Here is a 14,681-nt window from a genome sequence, read left to right as displayed (position 1 = left end):
AGACAGATGATCAGTTAGCACATTTCTATCCCTTTTTTTTCTATCCCTTTTCGAGGTGTAAAAAAAGTTACACCTCGGGATTCATTGGTTTTTAATAAAAGGGAAGCCATTCCCTTTCATCCCACTGAATTGTAGTCCAACAAAGGAATCTGCAGAATAATTAAACCATCCTGAGCCTGACCATCAGTATGTAGGATTTTGGGACAAATATGAAACTGCTTTAGGAGGGGAAAAAATAGGGGCTGATATATAGGCACAGCAGCATTGTTCCTTTCCATCTCAATGGGATGACGTTGCTTTGTTTCACATACAGAGAGACATATAGCCCGTGATTATTGCGTCATCAATTTTAGACCTTTGTTGGATAGCAATTAACTTGATTTAATTGACTTAATTCTGACAGTCTGAATTACTTTTTTTTTTTTTTTTATCAACCCAGTATATTTGAGACAAGCATCTTCTGGTTGACAGTGCTGAGCTTATCATGAACTACGCAGTATGTGCATTCTTTGCTGGAACAGTACTTTACTTTACAGAGCTTACTTTCCAGCCCAAGCTCATTTTCTTCTGCAAATCTTCTCTGGAAACCATATATCCCAATATTGGCGTAACTGATTAGTTCATGTCTGCACAATAATATCGGTCTTCTGGTGTATTAATCAGATGCTACGTGAACATCATACTTAGAAAATCATCAGCAACTTAAATCTAAATGCTAAAGTAAGGGCTCGGCAGTATGAGTTATACAGATTAGGTTATTTCTTACAGCACAGGCCGTATAGTATACATTTTCCTCTTTGTGCCATGGTAAGAGTACTGGGTCCACAAAATAAAAATTCCCCTTTGATATCGTGAAGTCCTTGAAACTGATGCTTTATAATGGCCCTTAGGATCTGTTTAAAAGCAATGGGCTTTTTAGGCCTGTGTCAACAAACAACTTTTTTTTGTACTTGAACTCACAACCTCAGTTTCCGAGCACTTCTTATCAGCAGTTATTGTTGCCAGAGCTAGACCGGAAAAATGTACCCTGGGAAAGATGGGTCAAACGTGGTCCTCCTCCAAAGCTTGACAAAGTTTATTTTTATTTAGTGTACCCAGTACTCTTACCATGGCACAAAGAGGAAAATGTATACTATACGGCCTGTGCTGTAAGAAATAACCTAATCTGTGTAACTCATACCGCAAAATAAATACCCCTTTATGATTGATTTGATCGGTCGACATGAGGACGTTGAGTTTAACGACACAGGTTTGGGATTAAGAATGGTGGCTGCGAGCGGCTCCGCAGATACTGACACTTACTGACTCCTAAGAAAACCCTTTGTGGCAATGTAAGACGTTTAGAGGAACTACTCTTTTTAAATAAGTTAAAACTATAATCAATTTTGGCTGCAGTTTATGGAAATGGTCCAACAACACATGAGTGGTCGTTTCCTCATGTCAGGGAAACAGGTACTTAAGGAAAGTATTTGGCTGAGCCAAACCAAACAAATCATTTCATTTAGAAAACAAAGACCGCAAAACAGACAGTACCTTGTGAGTGACAAAGTCTTGGTATTTATCAAATTTCAATGAGGTTTCAGTGCTGTGTTAGACTTCTGGAGCCTTACATTAAGCTCACCGTTAGAAACCATCTATGACAGAAACAACAAATATGGACGTTGCTTTGGGCAGCAGCCAGTGTGTACAAGAGAAACCATTACAGCCCCAAGTAGCCTACACTTAAACATGCGTATGTCGTTGTTGTTTCAAGAAAGATATGTTTCAAGATGCATCATTCTCAAGACACCTTTACCTTAAACCTTTTCATGATACCATCTAGCACGAGAAACCTTGAAATGTGCAAACCGGATTCCAGTCATATCGGTAACACGTGTAATCAATGAACCAGAAATTATTGTGGAACGCTCTGTTGCTGAGAATCAAGTCAGACTTGAGTGGTTTGAAACTGAGCGACAAACAGTGGGAACTACGAGTAAAGCCATTAGAAGAAAAAAAAAACACCAGTAAAGAGGATCTATTATATAACTCTTAAGATTGTGTTGATTCTCATCTTAACATCATATTTCATATGACTCAGCTAGAAACTCACATAAACAGCAGGGAAACAGATGTTTAACAGCTATGTTCGAGAGCAGGGTCATGACAAATGTGCCTCCTGTGAAGAAGCAACAGAAGGCCACATTAATTGTACATGACTTTACAAGGTAAAAGCTAGAGATGCAAAGGTAAAGTGATTTATCTTTCATTAACAAATCTTACTGTTGAAGATCCAAGTGTATCAGCCTGTGGAGGCCTAGATTGGTAAAAGCGTACTATGAACCGGACGTTGGCCTGGTTTCAAAGTTATGAACCGGTTTGATGAGGTTTTGCCTCTTATTCTACATTCTGGCACACAAGTAGAAACAACAGCTATTTACAGTTCTCCTTAGAAATCAAAATCATGTGGACTGGTATGGAAGAAGTAGTATGGTATGGTAGTCTGTTTTTGTTTGCAAAAAAAGCCCTAAATACATTAATAATAAAATAAATGACAATACAGAATGAAGAAACTCACCTGTTGAGAATGAAAGGGGAACCTGTGCTAAGATGCTCACATTAGCAAGCAGCTAAAGCAGACACCAATATTAAACCCTTTCTCTGTCCACAATCTTGCCTGGCTATAGCCGGATGTATAGCATGAGTCTACAACCTGACCGTGTGTTTAGGAGTGACGGCTGTCAGGACATGATTAATCCAGTACTCAACCATTCAAATGTTAGTTTGATAATATACATCATGACAAATCACTTGTCTCTTGGAACATGACAAAAACACAATACTTTGCAAAGACACAATGGCTAGAACTCATAAACTAATGGCTATAATCCATGAGGTAAAACGAATTTTGTGGATTAAATTATCAATTTGTATCAGATCAAATTGAATAATAGCGAAATCCAATTGTACCAAATTGTTCTGTATTTCAATGAATCATTCCTGAATTGGTTTGTAGAGCGAGACGATCGGCTTGAATCATCTTGTAAAGGAAAGATTCACATCCCTTGTTAAACACACATCCAGGTCTACCAGTTCAGACACTGAAACAACAAACTTTTAGAAATGCTTCAGATGTTCGCTGTTTTCTCCACCCAGGTGCAGCATCAGCTCGGTTGAATGGAGGATGGGGGGATGGAGGCCGGGGTTATGGTGAACTAATTTTGCACTCATCGTACTCAGAATGCCTCTCTGTGTTTCCATGGTAACAGGAAGCACTCTGCACCAAGGATCACGGCTGTTTCTGTTCAACCACGATTGATTGCCTCCGATCGAACGTGCAGGTCTCCGCTTGTGTTTGTTTGCTCACATTAAGTTTGTAGAGGGTCAGACGAGACAACAAAAGGACGAAGAGTTAAGTAGTGAGGGAGAAATGTTTGACTGCTTTAAAGTCATTATTACTCAGACAGTGCGGTGCAAAAACCAAGTCTCACCCACTGCTGTCTCTAGTCAACCAAGCAAACAATGCATTCAAGTCCATGGCAGCTAAGTGAGAAGGGGAAGTTTGAGACTGCATTAAGATTTCTAAGTAAATATCTTCTGTGTTCCATTGACTAAATTTCTGTTCAACAGAGAAGAAACGTCAAAAGACAGGCAGAAAAAGAGAGAGAGAGAAAATGTGATGGATTTAGTATGAAGCACATCTTTCATCTTTCTCTGAATTCTGTAGAAGATCTCATTAGTGGAGCTCGACAGTTACATACAGTATATCCATAGAACTTGAAGCTGCAAAACCTTGCATGCTTGCACATACACCTACACCTACACACACACACACACACACACTCTTGTCTGTGTAAGTATCAGCGCTGATGCTCGCTTGGTTACCATCGGGGGAAATCGGGTATGCCTTAATCTGCTCCAAAAGAACAGCCAAGGATAAGAGTTATGTCTGAACATCAATCCTCTGCTTTGGAGACAAACACGTTTAGAATACATAATGCCAGCTTCAATGCCATCTCATTCATCATAAACACTCTTGTACCCCTGCCAAACAGCTGCAGACAGAGATCATAACTTATAAGTCTAAAAGTGATTTCACTTCTATTACACAAAAAGTACAGCCTCTTTTCCCCTTGAATTGTTAGAAAAATGTGAGGGTGAAAGAAAAGCACATTTGGCACTTGGTGGTAAGAAGCGTATCTTATTCCATTTATTTTTTTCAATAAATTAGCATAGTTGTACTTAAGTGATGCGGTAGCATCAGAATAAAAGCTTTATCGTGTCTGCTGTCACATCATAATCACAGGCGGTCACACTTGCGTCATTAATGGTTACGATTCAAATTAGCATTACTTTGGCATAGGTAAGAAATAGCAGGGCTCGCTAGCAAAGTATCACACATCAGACACACGCTGCACGTCCAACAGGCCCAAAGCAGAGGACTTTGTAGATCCAAAATGACAAACCTGAACCCCGATGGATCCAATTCATTCAGGTTGTGATTAGGCCCAGTATTGTTGTATAAATTAATATCAAATACATTTTTGTGGAGGATATCCCCGATACAAAGCTGTTGGACAGACAGAGTTGAAAACACTCTTCTAATTTGTGATTCAGCTGGATTTGACCTCTATATCAGTGACGGAAGGTATGCATCTTTTTTTAATCTGTGCTGCAACCCTATCCCTAACCCCCCCCCTCCCCCCAACAGCTTCTGCTTAACATTTTTACACCCTTTGCTTGTGTAATTAGATCCCGATTCAGCCTCATCATCAACCATGCCACATCACAGTGCTCTTAGCATTTCTGCTTTAATCAGCGCCAATCAAGGATCATCTCAGATCCACTCAGGTGTTAAGCATAATTATTTGTACCCTCCGGGATATCAGTTCAAGTACATCATGATCTTGTTTTTTCTCCTGATTAACAAATCAAGGAGCTGATGAAATAGAGAGGATTTAACCTAGGCCAAGCGGACCGTAATAAAACACTGACCTCAACTTGCAAGTCCATGGTTGAGTCCTGGGCCCTTGGATGTGGATTCTTGAAGACTCAATGTGTGGGAAAGATTTTGTTTCAGTTTTGGACTAGTGTTGTCGTCAAGACCACACAAACTGAGACAAAGACATACCTGAGACCAGAGTTTTCCAAGACAACACCAAGAGTATAAATATCACAGAAAAATCACAGACTTCTGTCCATTAGGGGTGTAACTCAATTTGGCCGTAACACCGGGAAGGTTGCGTCTGTAACCGGGTGAAAAAAAGATGAATGAATTGATGTTGTTTGGGGTCTTTTTTAGAAAAGGGTGCTTTCCTTCTAATCACAGTAATGACGTTGAAAATGAGCCTTTCAGCTGTGGTTTTGACCCGTCTTGATTTAAAATCTTGAGTCCGCCAAGAACAAGTAAATGATTTAAATTCCAAGACGAGACCTGAAGAAAGTTGTCTATCTTGAGACCAAGACCGATTTCGAGTCGATTTTTTACAATAATCTGTCTGTGTTACGCACTGAGTATTTTAATGAGCAGAGAAGCTCAGGTCCATCAGGTGAGAAGCCCCTGACTGATGGATGTAACCATCTGTTTCTGGAGGAGATGTGCTTTACTTAACCACAGCTCAGTACTCTTAATTTGAGCGTTCATGTGTTTGCTGGTGAACTGCATCTTCTGTGGAGTTTATATTGTCTGTATCTCTTTGTCTGTATCTCTATTTTTCTTCTGGTGATAAAGTGTTGGATTAATGAGTTTCTTCCTTTAAAGGGATCATTGAGGGGCAGATGTATTTTATATTTGTAATTTATATAATCAATTATACATACAGGCTGGAAATTTCGCCCATAGAAGAATAATTTATATTAGTTCATTTAAATAAAGCTTGGTGCTACTGTTCCTCCTGACTGTAGACTTGTTAATACGCTTTAATGTATAATGTATTTGTATATATTATTTATTAGCTCTATTATACAACATCGTAATCATAACCCCAAACCGGCATCTACTCCTATCTGAATATTAAGTGTCTGACTTTTTCCTTTCCTGAGCACGGGGCCGAGCTAGAGTGATTTGGAGTTTTAAAAACCTTCAGGGACAGAAGCGGAAAACATCTTGAAAAGATGTGTGCAGAACTATTAGGGGAAGAATTCAGTGTGTAGAGAATGATGTTTGCAGTCTGGCAAATGAGCGTTCACATTGTGCTGAATCTTCCCTGGAAACAGTGGAGCAGTGAGAAGAAATATAGGTGTAAGAAAGGGATGATATATTGTAGTGGTTGAGGATAGGAGTAAATCAAATCAAGAGCTTTTTAACACTCGTCCTTCTCTCATAAAGTGGTCCAAGCGCCTGTCTGACAAGTTCAGCAATCCTTCTCTACTCGGCCTCTCTCCTCTGCTTCTGTCAAATCTACAAAGTGAGTAATCACAGGGTGGATCATCATCACCTTTATCTCCATCCTCCTCAATTTTGTCATTGCTCACCAACCATCTTTCTCCCGTGAACCCTCCATTTATGTCCGAGGTCAACACCCATCTTTTTTTCAACTGCTTTTCCCTCTGCAACTCTCTGGGTGCCTCAGCAATCAAACTTTTTACAATCTAAAAGAGCCTCATTTGCAGTGACGCAGCATCAGCAAGGGAGCCTTTCCCTAACATTAATATTGGATTTTCAAGCATAGTTAATGACTGCTAGTAAAACCCAGCCTCTCATGCTGTAATTCAGCGAGGGCAGATATGATCATCAGGAGGGGATATATTTGATGGATTTGTCCGCATGAACACAAACCAAGAGTCAGTTTAAAAAAAGAAATCATCTCACTTTAAGGCAGGGTTAGTCATTTTTTGTGAAACTAGCATGATTTTGAAAGTAGCATTCCCTCAGTGCTCCATCTACACCCTGCCCCACCCATCTTTGCTCCCTCACAGTATAAACTCCATCATCGAGACGTGCTTTCAGTGTGGGCTAATGCACGCAAGGGGTTGAGAACGAGCATTGCGACAGGGAGGCCTGATTGGTTCATCAGATTGGTACCTCGGGGCAGACATTGGTCGAAGTTTTTTACAGGCTTACAACGGCTACAAGAGGACGGATTTTCTTCAGGGGTTTTTTCAGAGCATCTGAATTATTCATTTCAGTCAGGATGATCTCAACCAAAATCTGTTTAAGTGTATCTGGGGAAAAAATGGACAACCCTGCCTTTAAGGAAAGATCCAGCTTTGGTGCAACTTACAAACTGAAATATCATTATAGCGTAAGTTCAGTAAGGAAGAGTAGATTTCTCATTCACCTTATCTCTTTTGCATGCTATCACGTTCCTGCTGTCAGTTTGGGCTGTCTTTGGGTAAATCAGCTGTCCTGTCAGCTGACCTCCTCTAACCAATGGCACAGCGTTTCTCCCCCATTTTCAGCCTATCATCGTTCAGCTCCCCTTTTACATATGCATCCTTCTCTGCCATAGCTCCTTAATGTTGGTTTCGTGCACCCCCCTCCACCTCCCCATAACCCCCTCATCTTCATCATCCATCAATTCTTCATCCAACTAGGTCTCATCAAGTCATCAGCTTCGCCACCGGGGTCTGGACTCCATGGGGGGGATTTATTCTAATGACACTCAAAATGTCATTCTCCAAACTCATCATCCACCCCATCGAGTCCAAGCGCCAAAACATGTCCTGTCAAGTCACATTTTCATATTATTCATTACAATAAATAATTTTTTTAATATCACTTGTCTCTCCTGGTTGAAGTGCTCTGCAGGAGTAAAATGTGTCAAAGTTTAATAACAGAACTCATTCAGTTTCTGAAGTGACTGTTCGATGATAAACAGCAGGTGGCCTTACTGGTAGGGCTGCAGTAACTGATTCCTCGAGTAATCGAGTAGTCCATCAGTTATTCTGGCGATTAAATCGAGCATAAGACTCGGATATGAAACGTTGAATGGTTAGCCTTTTTTATCACTTGCTTAATTCCAGATCAATAGTATTATATGAAAAATAAAGCATGTCTCTTAAATGAACAACTAATTTAGTTTGCTTTTATGAAAAACATCATGGTTTCTTGCTGAAAACAAAGACATGTTTCACTGTTATATTCTGTTTGTAATTAGATTTAATCATAGTTTTTGTTAACAAGGGTAAATAAAAGATGTGCTTTTTTTGTGTATGCAAATAAACTTCATGACACCCCCTGTATAAGTCCAGCCTGGGCCACCCCAGTCAAAAAAATTCTGGATTCGGCCCTGCTTGTTGAACTAAGGGACGTCATTTTACCAAACGCTGAAGAACACACCGTGTTAGTGACAGACACCTTCTCGAGGATTACAATATTTCCTTCATCCCATCCACAGTGATTGCTTTTGCTGAGAGAGTGACTGTCTGGTTTAGATTTCCTCTTGAGACTGATATATCTTAGAACAAACGTGGAAAAAGCAGAAGATAGTGCTGAAAGTCAAAGCCTGAACTGATCACCCATTTATTATATTAAATGCATAAACAGAATGCTTCTATTGAGACACACTCGTACACAGACCGCGTAGCCCACCGCCGTCTCTCTCTCTCGTTAAAAGTCAATGTAGCTCGCCCACTGACGAGTTCTCTCCCTCCTTTTGCTGAAAATACGAACCAATAGCAATCAATCAAATCACAAAAACGGAAGCCTTACTGGCACAGAATTAGTGCTGTGAAAAATTCATCTATTGGTCAATACCTTCCATAGACTTTCTGCACTATACAAGTGCAGCGTGCATTCAGAGAAATATCTTTTAGAATATGGAAAAAGAAAATGAAACAGTTCCTCTTCAATACCTCTTCAGGTAAGAGGCTCAGCCAAACTTAATATCCTGGTGTTTCATCTGAGACAAAGCATAAAGGAAATGTGTAAGTCAGTGTGATTGTGTTAAAGTGAAAACTCACTCTGATTCACATAAAACAAGAGCACATCAATAAGTCTAAGCATAAATTCCATAATGCTATTAAGGTATTTTGTGTATTTTGTAGCGCTGTATAGTAGTCCAGATGAAGCCTTGAGGCAAATAATCGGGTTTTTTTTTCGAAATCAGGGTAGATGATTGATTCGAGGGATCGCTTTAGTCCCACTTGCAACAATTCATTTGTGCACGCTCCACATGAATTATAGTCCATGAGTGACAGGCCATTAAAGAGAATAAGCTTCTCTTGTAAGAAGAGCTCAAATGAACGACATCTCTTAAACAAAGTTCAAAATATTGATTCATGAGATATCAACAGGTCAGCTGAGAGAACTTATTCAACAGGAAGGGTAGACAAATAGAAACAGTTAGTGTGATGCTGTGGATATAAGTTAAATAGAGCAGCTAGATAATAATAAAGATTACTCATTGGTTTTAGGTTAGCCATGATGCAGTAGTTGAGTTTAAAGCGACACATCTGTGTGCAAATGACTTGTTAAAAGAGCTTTTCTGAAACTATAAGGCCCCTCATCTAATTTACATGAAACACAGTCATGGGGAATAGGAAACATCGAAGTCACTTTGCATATGAAAACAGCAGAATCTTACAGGATCTATTGTGCATTTTTGTAAAATCGATTGTGCGGTTTAGTAAAGATATTGTGAATAAAAGACAGGGGGGGGAGGGAGAGATAAAGCGCAGGATAATTTATAACTGTAGTTCTTTTGAGCACAGTTGCTTTTCCACTCCTTCACCTGACTTGGCTTAGGCTACTTGTTTTCTACATTTCAGGTTTTTTACGCAGGAGAGAAAACTAAAAAAAAAAAGCTCTGTCAGCATTCTCATGGTCACACACAACTACATACACACACGCACACACGCACACACACACACACACACACACACACACACACACTTTGCTTTACGTTATTCACAGCAACAGGTTACTTCTCCCGTCAGTAACACGCGCTTGAACAAAGGATAGTGGTGTTTAATAGTGAACGGTACTCCTGGAGAATAACATGTCAGTGTTCAGTGCGCACTTTTCTTACCTGACTACGATGTACATGACCAGCACGTTCCCCACCAGCCCCACCACGCACACGATGGAGTACAGAGCGGTGATCACAATCGCTATGATGACCGGGTTGGCGTCGTCCTCGAGCCTGCCGGTCAGCCTGCGGTTGCCGTCACATCTCGCCTCCGCGAAGCTCGTGCTGTCGTTGCCGTTGGTGAAGTTCCGACAGAAGCTGCTGGTGTTGTAAAACTGGCTCCGGTAGTCCGCGTCCGAACCGTTGACTGCGCTCTCCATGGTCGCTCGGTATGTGATGTTAATGCGCCGCGCGTGCCACTATCCTCCACTTGGATGCTCTCGTCGGTGCCTGTGATGTCCCGCTGTCTCCTTGTCTGTGGTTTGTTTTGTTTTGGATGCAACGTCCGGACGGAGTTTCTGCAATCTCCTCTTGCTGAAGAATGTGGCCGCGTGCGATGTAGTGAGAGCACTGACGACCCTTGCGCACCACAGCGAGCCTGCACGGAACAGAGGCGATGGCGTGAAAATGAATTACTTTGCTCCCTTCCTTCCTTGGTTCCCTTTTCATCTCTCCTTACCTGACTAATCTCGTTCCCTATCTTCACCTTTGACCACTGTAGCATTCGTTCCCTTTTTTTTCTTGGTTCCTCGGTTCCTTTCATATTGTTCCACCCATCTTTGATTTTAATTTTTTATTAATATTGTTCTATAATATTTATTCTATATATTGATATTCTTATTAATTCTTAATTATTTTTTTCTTATTGTCTTCTGCTTTCACCCTTCCCCCTTTTCTTCTCATGTCATTTCTTTCCCTTTTGGTTCTCTCCTTCTTACTTACTTCTTTCCTTCTCTTGGCTTTCTTTGTTTTCTTCCATCCTCTCCCTATTTCCACATTATCCATCCCAATCTATCATCTATCTCTTAAATTTCTTTTTGATTGCAATATTTTTTTCCTGCCCTTATTTACTTTCTCCTTACTTTCTACTTTTTTTTCCTGTCATGCTCCCTTTTCACTTCCTCTTGCAGGCATTTGTTTGCTGCTTTATTTCCTTTCCTTATTTCTATCATAGTTTTTGTCTGTCTTGTACTTCCTAGCTCATCACCTTCTTTCTTCTTCAGCCATTACACTTTGATCCTTACCTTCTTTCCTTGTTTAGTGTTTACAATAACACCTTTCACATATTCACCCACTCAAGAGGACACTATAAGATAAAATGTCCCATCTGTTCCTCCTGAAAGTGACACAACATTTTACATAAAACAAACCCAAAACACAACAGTGATTCTGATAATCAAACACCATGACCGCAGCGAGTGCCATGCGGACAGAAATGAAGTTGAGGAGGAGTCCTGGGATTATCTGTCAAGTTGTCAGCCCACAGCGTTGATGAGTCTCCTCACTCCTGATTTCAGTTTTCTGCTGTCATATAATCAGTGAGGCCCAGCATAGGGGATGTAGTACAGTGTAATCCAATAGGGATTGATTTTAATCAAGATAATGCCCCTGCTTGTCTCATTACAGTTTCAAGAGAGGCACGAAATGGGCAAAGATCATTTACTAAACGTGCTGGAGGTCCGAAACTGTTCGACAGGGGCAAAACTACTGGAGTCGTCAAAGTCAATGTTTAAGAGTTTGTTCTCACAGTTGTTTAATTCAACACATTTTGCACAGTAAAAAAAAACGTGTTAGCTAATTATCTTTGAGCTGTAAAATATGAGCAGTAGCAAAGATGGAGAGGGGCTGTTTGTTGTTGATAAAGATGCTAAATGTTATCACTTAAGGGAAGAGAGAGAGATGTTTTCAAATATCAAACATAGGAGTTTAATTAAGTGTGATGATTCATGTTCTGCAATTGCTTCTCAAAAAAAAAAGCCTTTTATTTTCAGAATCATATTTGTCGAGCAGATTCACTTCACTGGCTTTTGCAAAAAAAAGTGTTTTGAAAATAAGGTCATCTTCCAGCTTGTTGTGTTTTATGCTGAGAGGTATGTGAATCATTGTTGTGAGACCAAGCAGAAATGCAAAGGCTCTACAGTGCAGAGTGACAGAGGGATGTGCGTTTAAAGGATATAATCAGAGTTGTTTAAGTTAACCTTAACAGAAGGGGCGCTTTTTCAAAAAATATATCCACTCTGTTTAACCATGACTGCTCGGGCTATTGTGAGCTCAAGCTCTTTTATTAGAATGTAGATGAATGCCTAACTCCCAATCACAGTTGAGATGTTATAGTTTCATCTAACAGAATAACATTTCACCACTATAAGACCAACATTTTAAAAGAATTATATTCCTAGCAGTGTGAAGTGTGCCTGTGTTTGGAAATCAATGGAAACAATTTAAGTCCCTAATTGTCCTAGAAATAGATGTATAAGATGTGCATTAATTATTTTTGAGGTAAAATGACCTGTTCTGAATCTTGGCACATGAGATATATTAAGAGTAGACCATTTATATTTTATACACACATTATGTCCAATGTGTGGATGAAATATGGTGCTTGCACTGTAATGTGCATTGAGTTAAAGACACAAGGCAAGAATCACTGAGAATGTGAAGGATTGTCGGTTAATTCTCTGTATGTATTTGAGATTGTTGTTGAGGCACTTTACATTTAAGTATGAGTAGCAGAAAATATCCAAACAGCTTTTAAATATCCATGGTAATTAAAACAGATGCATTACCAAGTGTTTTCAAAAGATTGAGCCGCAGCATGGCTCTTAATGTTCATCAGGGATTTTGTGGATTGTTCGGGAGATGATAAGACAGAGATAACTGAGAGGTTTCAGACTTTTTTAAGATCAACAAGGTAAGTGACGAGAATAATTTACTCCTACCGCATAACATTTGAAAAAACATTATGGACTCCCACTGAGACACTACAAATGATTTTCCGGAGAACCGTTCATGACTGATGCTTTTTGAAAAGTATGTGAAGAAAATTACACACTTTGTGAAGCTGTTATTCCTCTGAAGAGCTGCCTCTGATTTTGTCTTCCTCGTGTGAACTCAGTTGGAGGTATAGGGACTTCCTCCTGTTGCCACGGTGACAACAAAGGCAAGATGAGATCTTCACAAGCTCCTCAGGTGAGCAGCAACGTGTCTATCACAGAGTAGATGTTTGCCAAACAGTAAATTGGTTTGGTTTGAGAGACTGTAAATATGACATTTACAGCATCTAATTTCCCTGCATAAATGGGATGCAACCACAATACATAAAATTCACATTATTTTAATGATTGATTTATTTTCAGCCCTGCAAGCAACTGGAAACAATTCCTCAGCCATCAAATTGTTTATTTCTTTTCTAAAGAAAAAAAATATATATATATAATTTTTTTTATTCTGACTGTCATTGGTCTAAAAAATCCACAGTTTAATGTCTTTTAAATGTATATATTGAAAATTATACCTCGCTGAACTTGCATGATGCCATTTTTTTGTTGGTGTCAGAATACAACATGTTGATGAATATTGGTTGGAGGGGGCCGCATGTGATTTTTTTCCTTGGGCCCAAACAGGCTCCAGACGAACACACATGCCAATTAACCCAGTGTCATGACAGTTAGAGAAATAGAAAGGAAGTTTTAATCAGTAGATTTACATTTAAATGTGTTTTCAAGCACAGAAATATATATAATATTATTTCACAAATAGCAAAAAATAAAAAATGAGTTGCAAATTTCAAAAATCGTGATGAAGGGGAGTACAGAGTTTCAGACCAAACCTGACTCTCATCAATTAGAAACAGAAGCGAGCCTAGATAAAAACCTTCAATCAAACAAACAACCTGCAAAGTGCCCAATCTGTATCCTGAAAGGTAAAATGACTCAATATCACTACTCATGACTAAAACACTGTATTTTGAAAAGACAACCAAAAAACAGGTTTCAAGCTTTGCTGAAACGGAATAGTTGTTGTGTTGATTACAACAAAGTGTGACAATGGAGGTATAAAAATAGTCTGCAAATAATGCATCACGTGCATAAAGCATGTGACTTAATATCCACTGAAGCCTCATGCTCCAATGATGAAGGTGTGAAAATATTTTGGCAGACAAAACATCAGATTTATGTGGACCAATGACACTCTTTCAAAAATCTCCTTTAGATCTGCACGTTTGTTTTTTGTTTCAAAATCATGACGTAAAGCATTATTATTTGGAATGTAAATTGTACATTGTACAAGCATTTCTTTCACAGTTTGAATGCAGCGCTGAAGTACTTCATCATCCTGTTCAAATCTTGTCTGCTGTGATTTATGGAACAAAGCAGGTGAATCTGCATCTTCAGCTCTTTGTCTCAGTGAACAAACTCCTCATATTCATAGAATAGAAGAGCATTGGCATTCGTTCAAAATGGCTGTTCAAGATTTCCTGTAAAATTTGACGCCATTATGTAGCAGTACAAGACGGCACAAATTCACAAGTAGTTACAACCAACAAGAGCACTGATACAGCATCCACTGCACTTTACAGTTCACACTCTGCATCTCACCTGACAACACATGTTTCCCTGCAATTAATTTTTAACACCACACTGTCGATAACGCTGGTTCAAATGTTAAAGAAGTTGGAAGGGAGTTGAACTCAACAGATATCTGTTTTTCCAGGAGCTCAGTATTTAGAGTGGCTGCCATTATGTGCAGCTTCTTAAAGATAATGGAAGAATGGAAATGTAAAAAGATGTTGCTGAGTGTTTAATGAAGTATACTCTAAAAGCGTCACGTAAAGCTCACGCTGACAAACAC

The 14,681-nt window shown here is 39.4% G+C and overlaps 1 protein-coding gene across 1 annotated transcript in view; it reads right to left on the bottom strand.

The window, feature by feature from the left end:
- Nucleotides 1-10,621, bottom strand: part of oprm1 (opioid receptor, mu 1) — a 32,765-nt gene extending 22,144 nt beyond the window's left edge. The window contains exon 1 of the mRNA XM_079362377.1: nucleotides 9,951-10,621. Coding sequence (XP_079218503.1) covers nucleotides 9,951-10,210 — 260 coding nt within the window. The 5' untranslated portion in view covers nucleotides 10,211-10,621. The remainder of the gene's footprint in view (nucleotides 1-9,950) is intronic.
- Nucleotides 10,622-14,681: the final 4,060 nt, after the last annotated feature.

The sequence above is a fragment of the Symphodus melops genome (assembly GCF_947650265.1).
Source record: "Symphodus melops genome assembly, chromosome: 15".
Lineage (NCBI taxonomy): Eukaryota > Metazoa > Chordata > Actinopteri > Labriformes > Labridae > Symphodus > Symphodus melops.
This window is presented reverse-complemented; position numbering and strand designations above follow the sequence as displayed.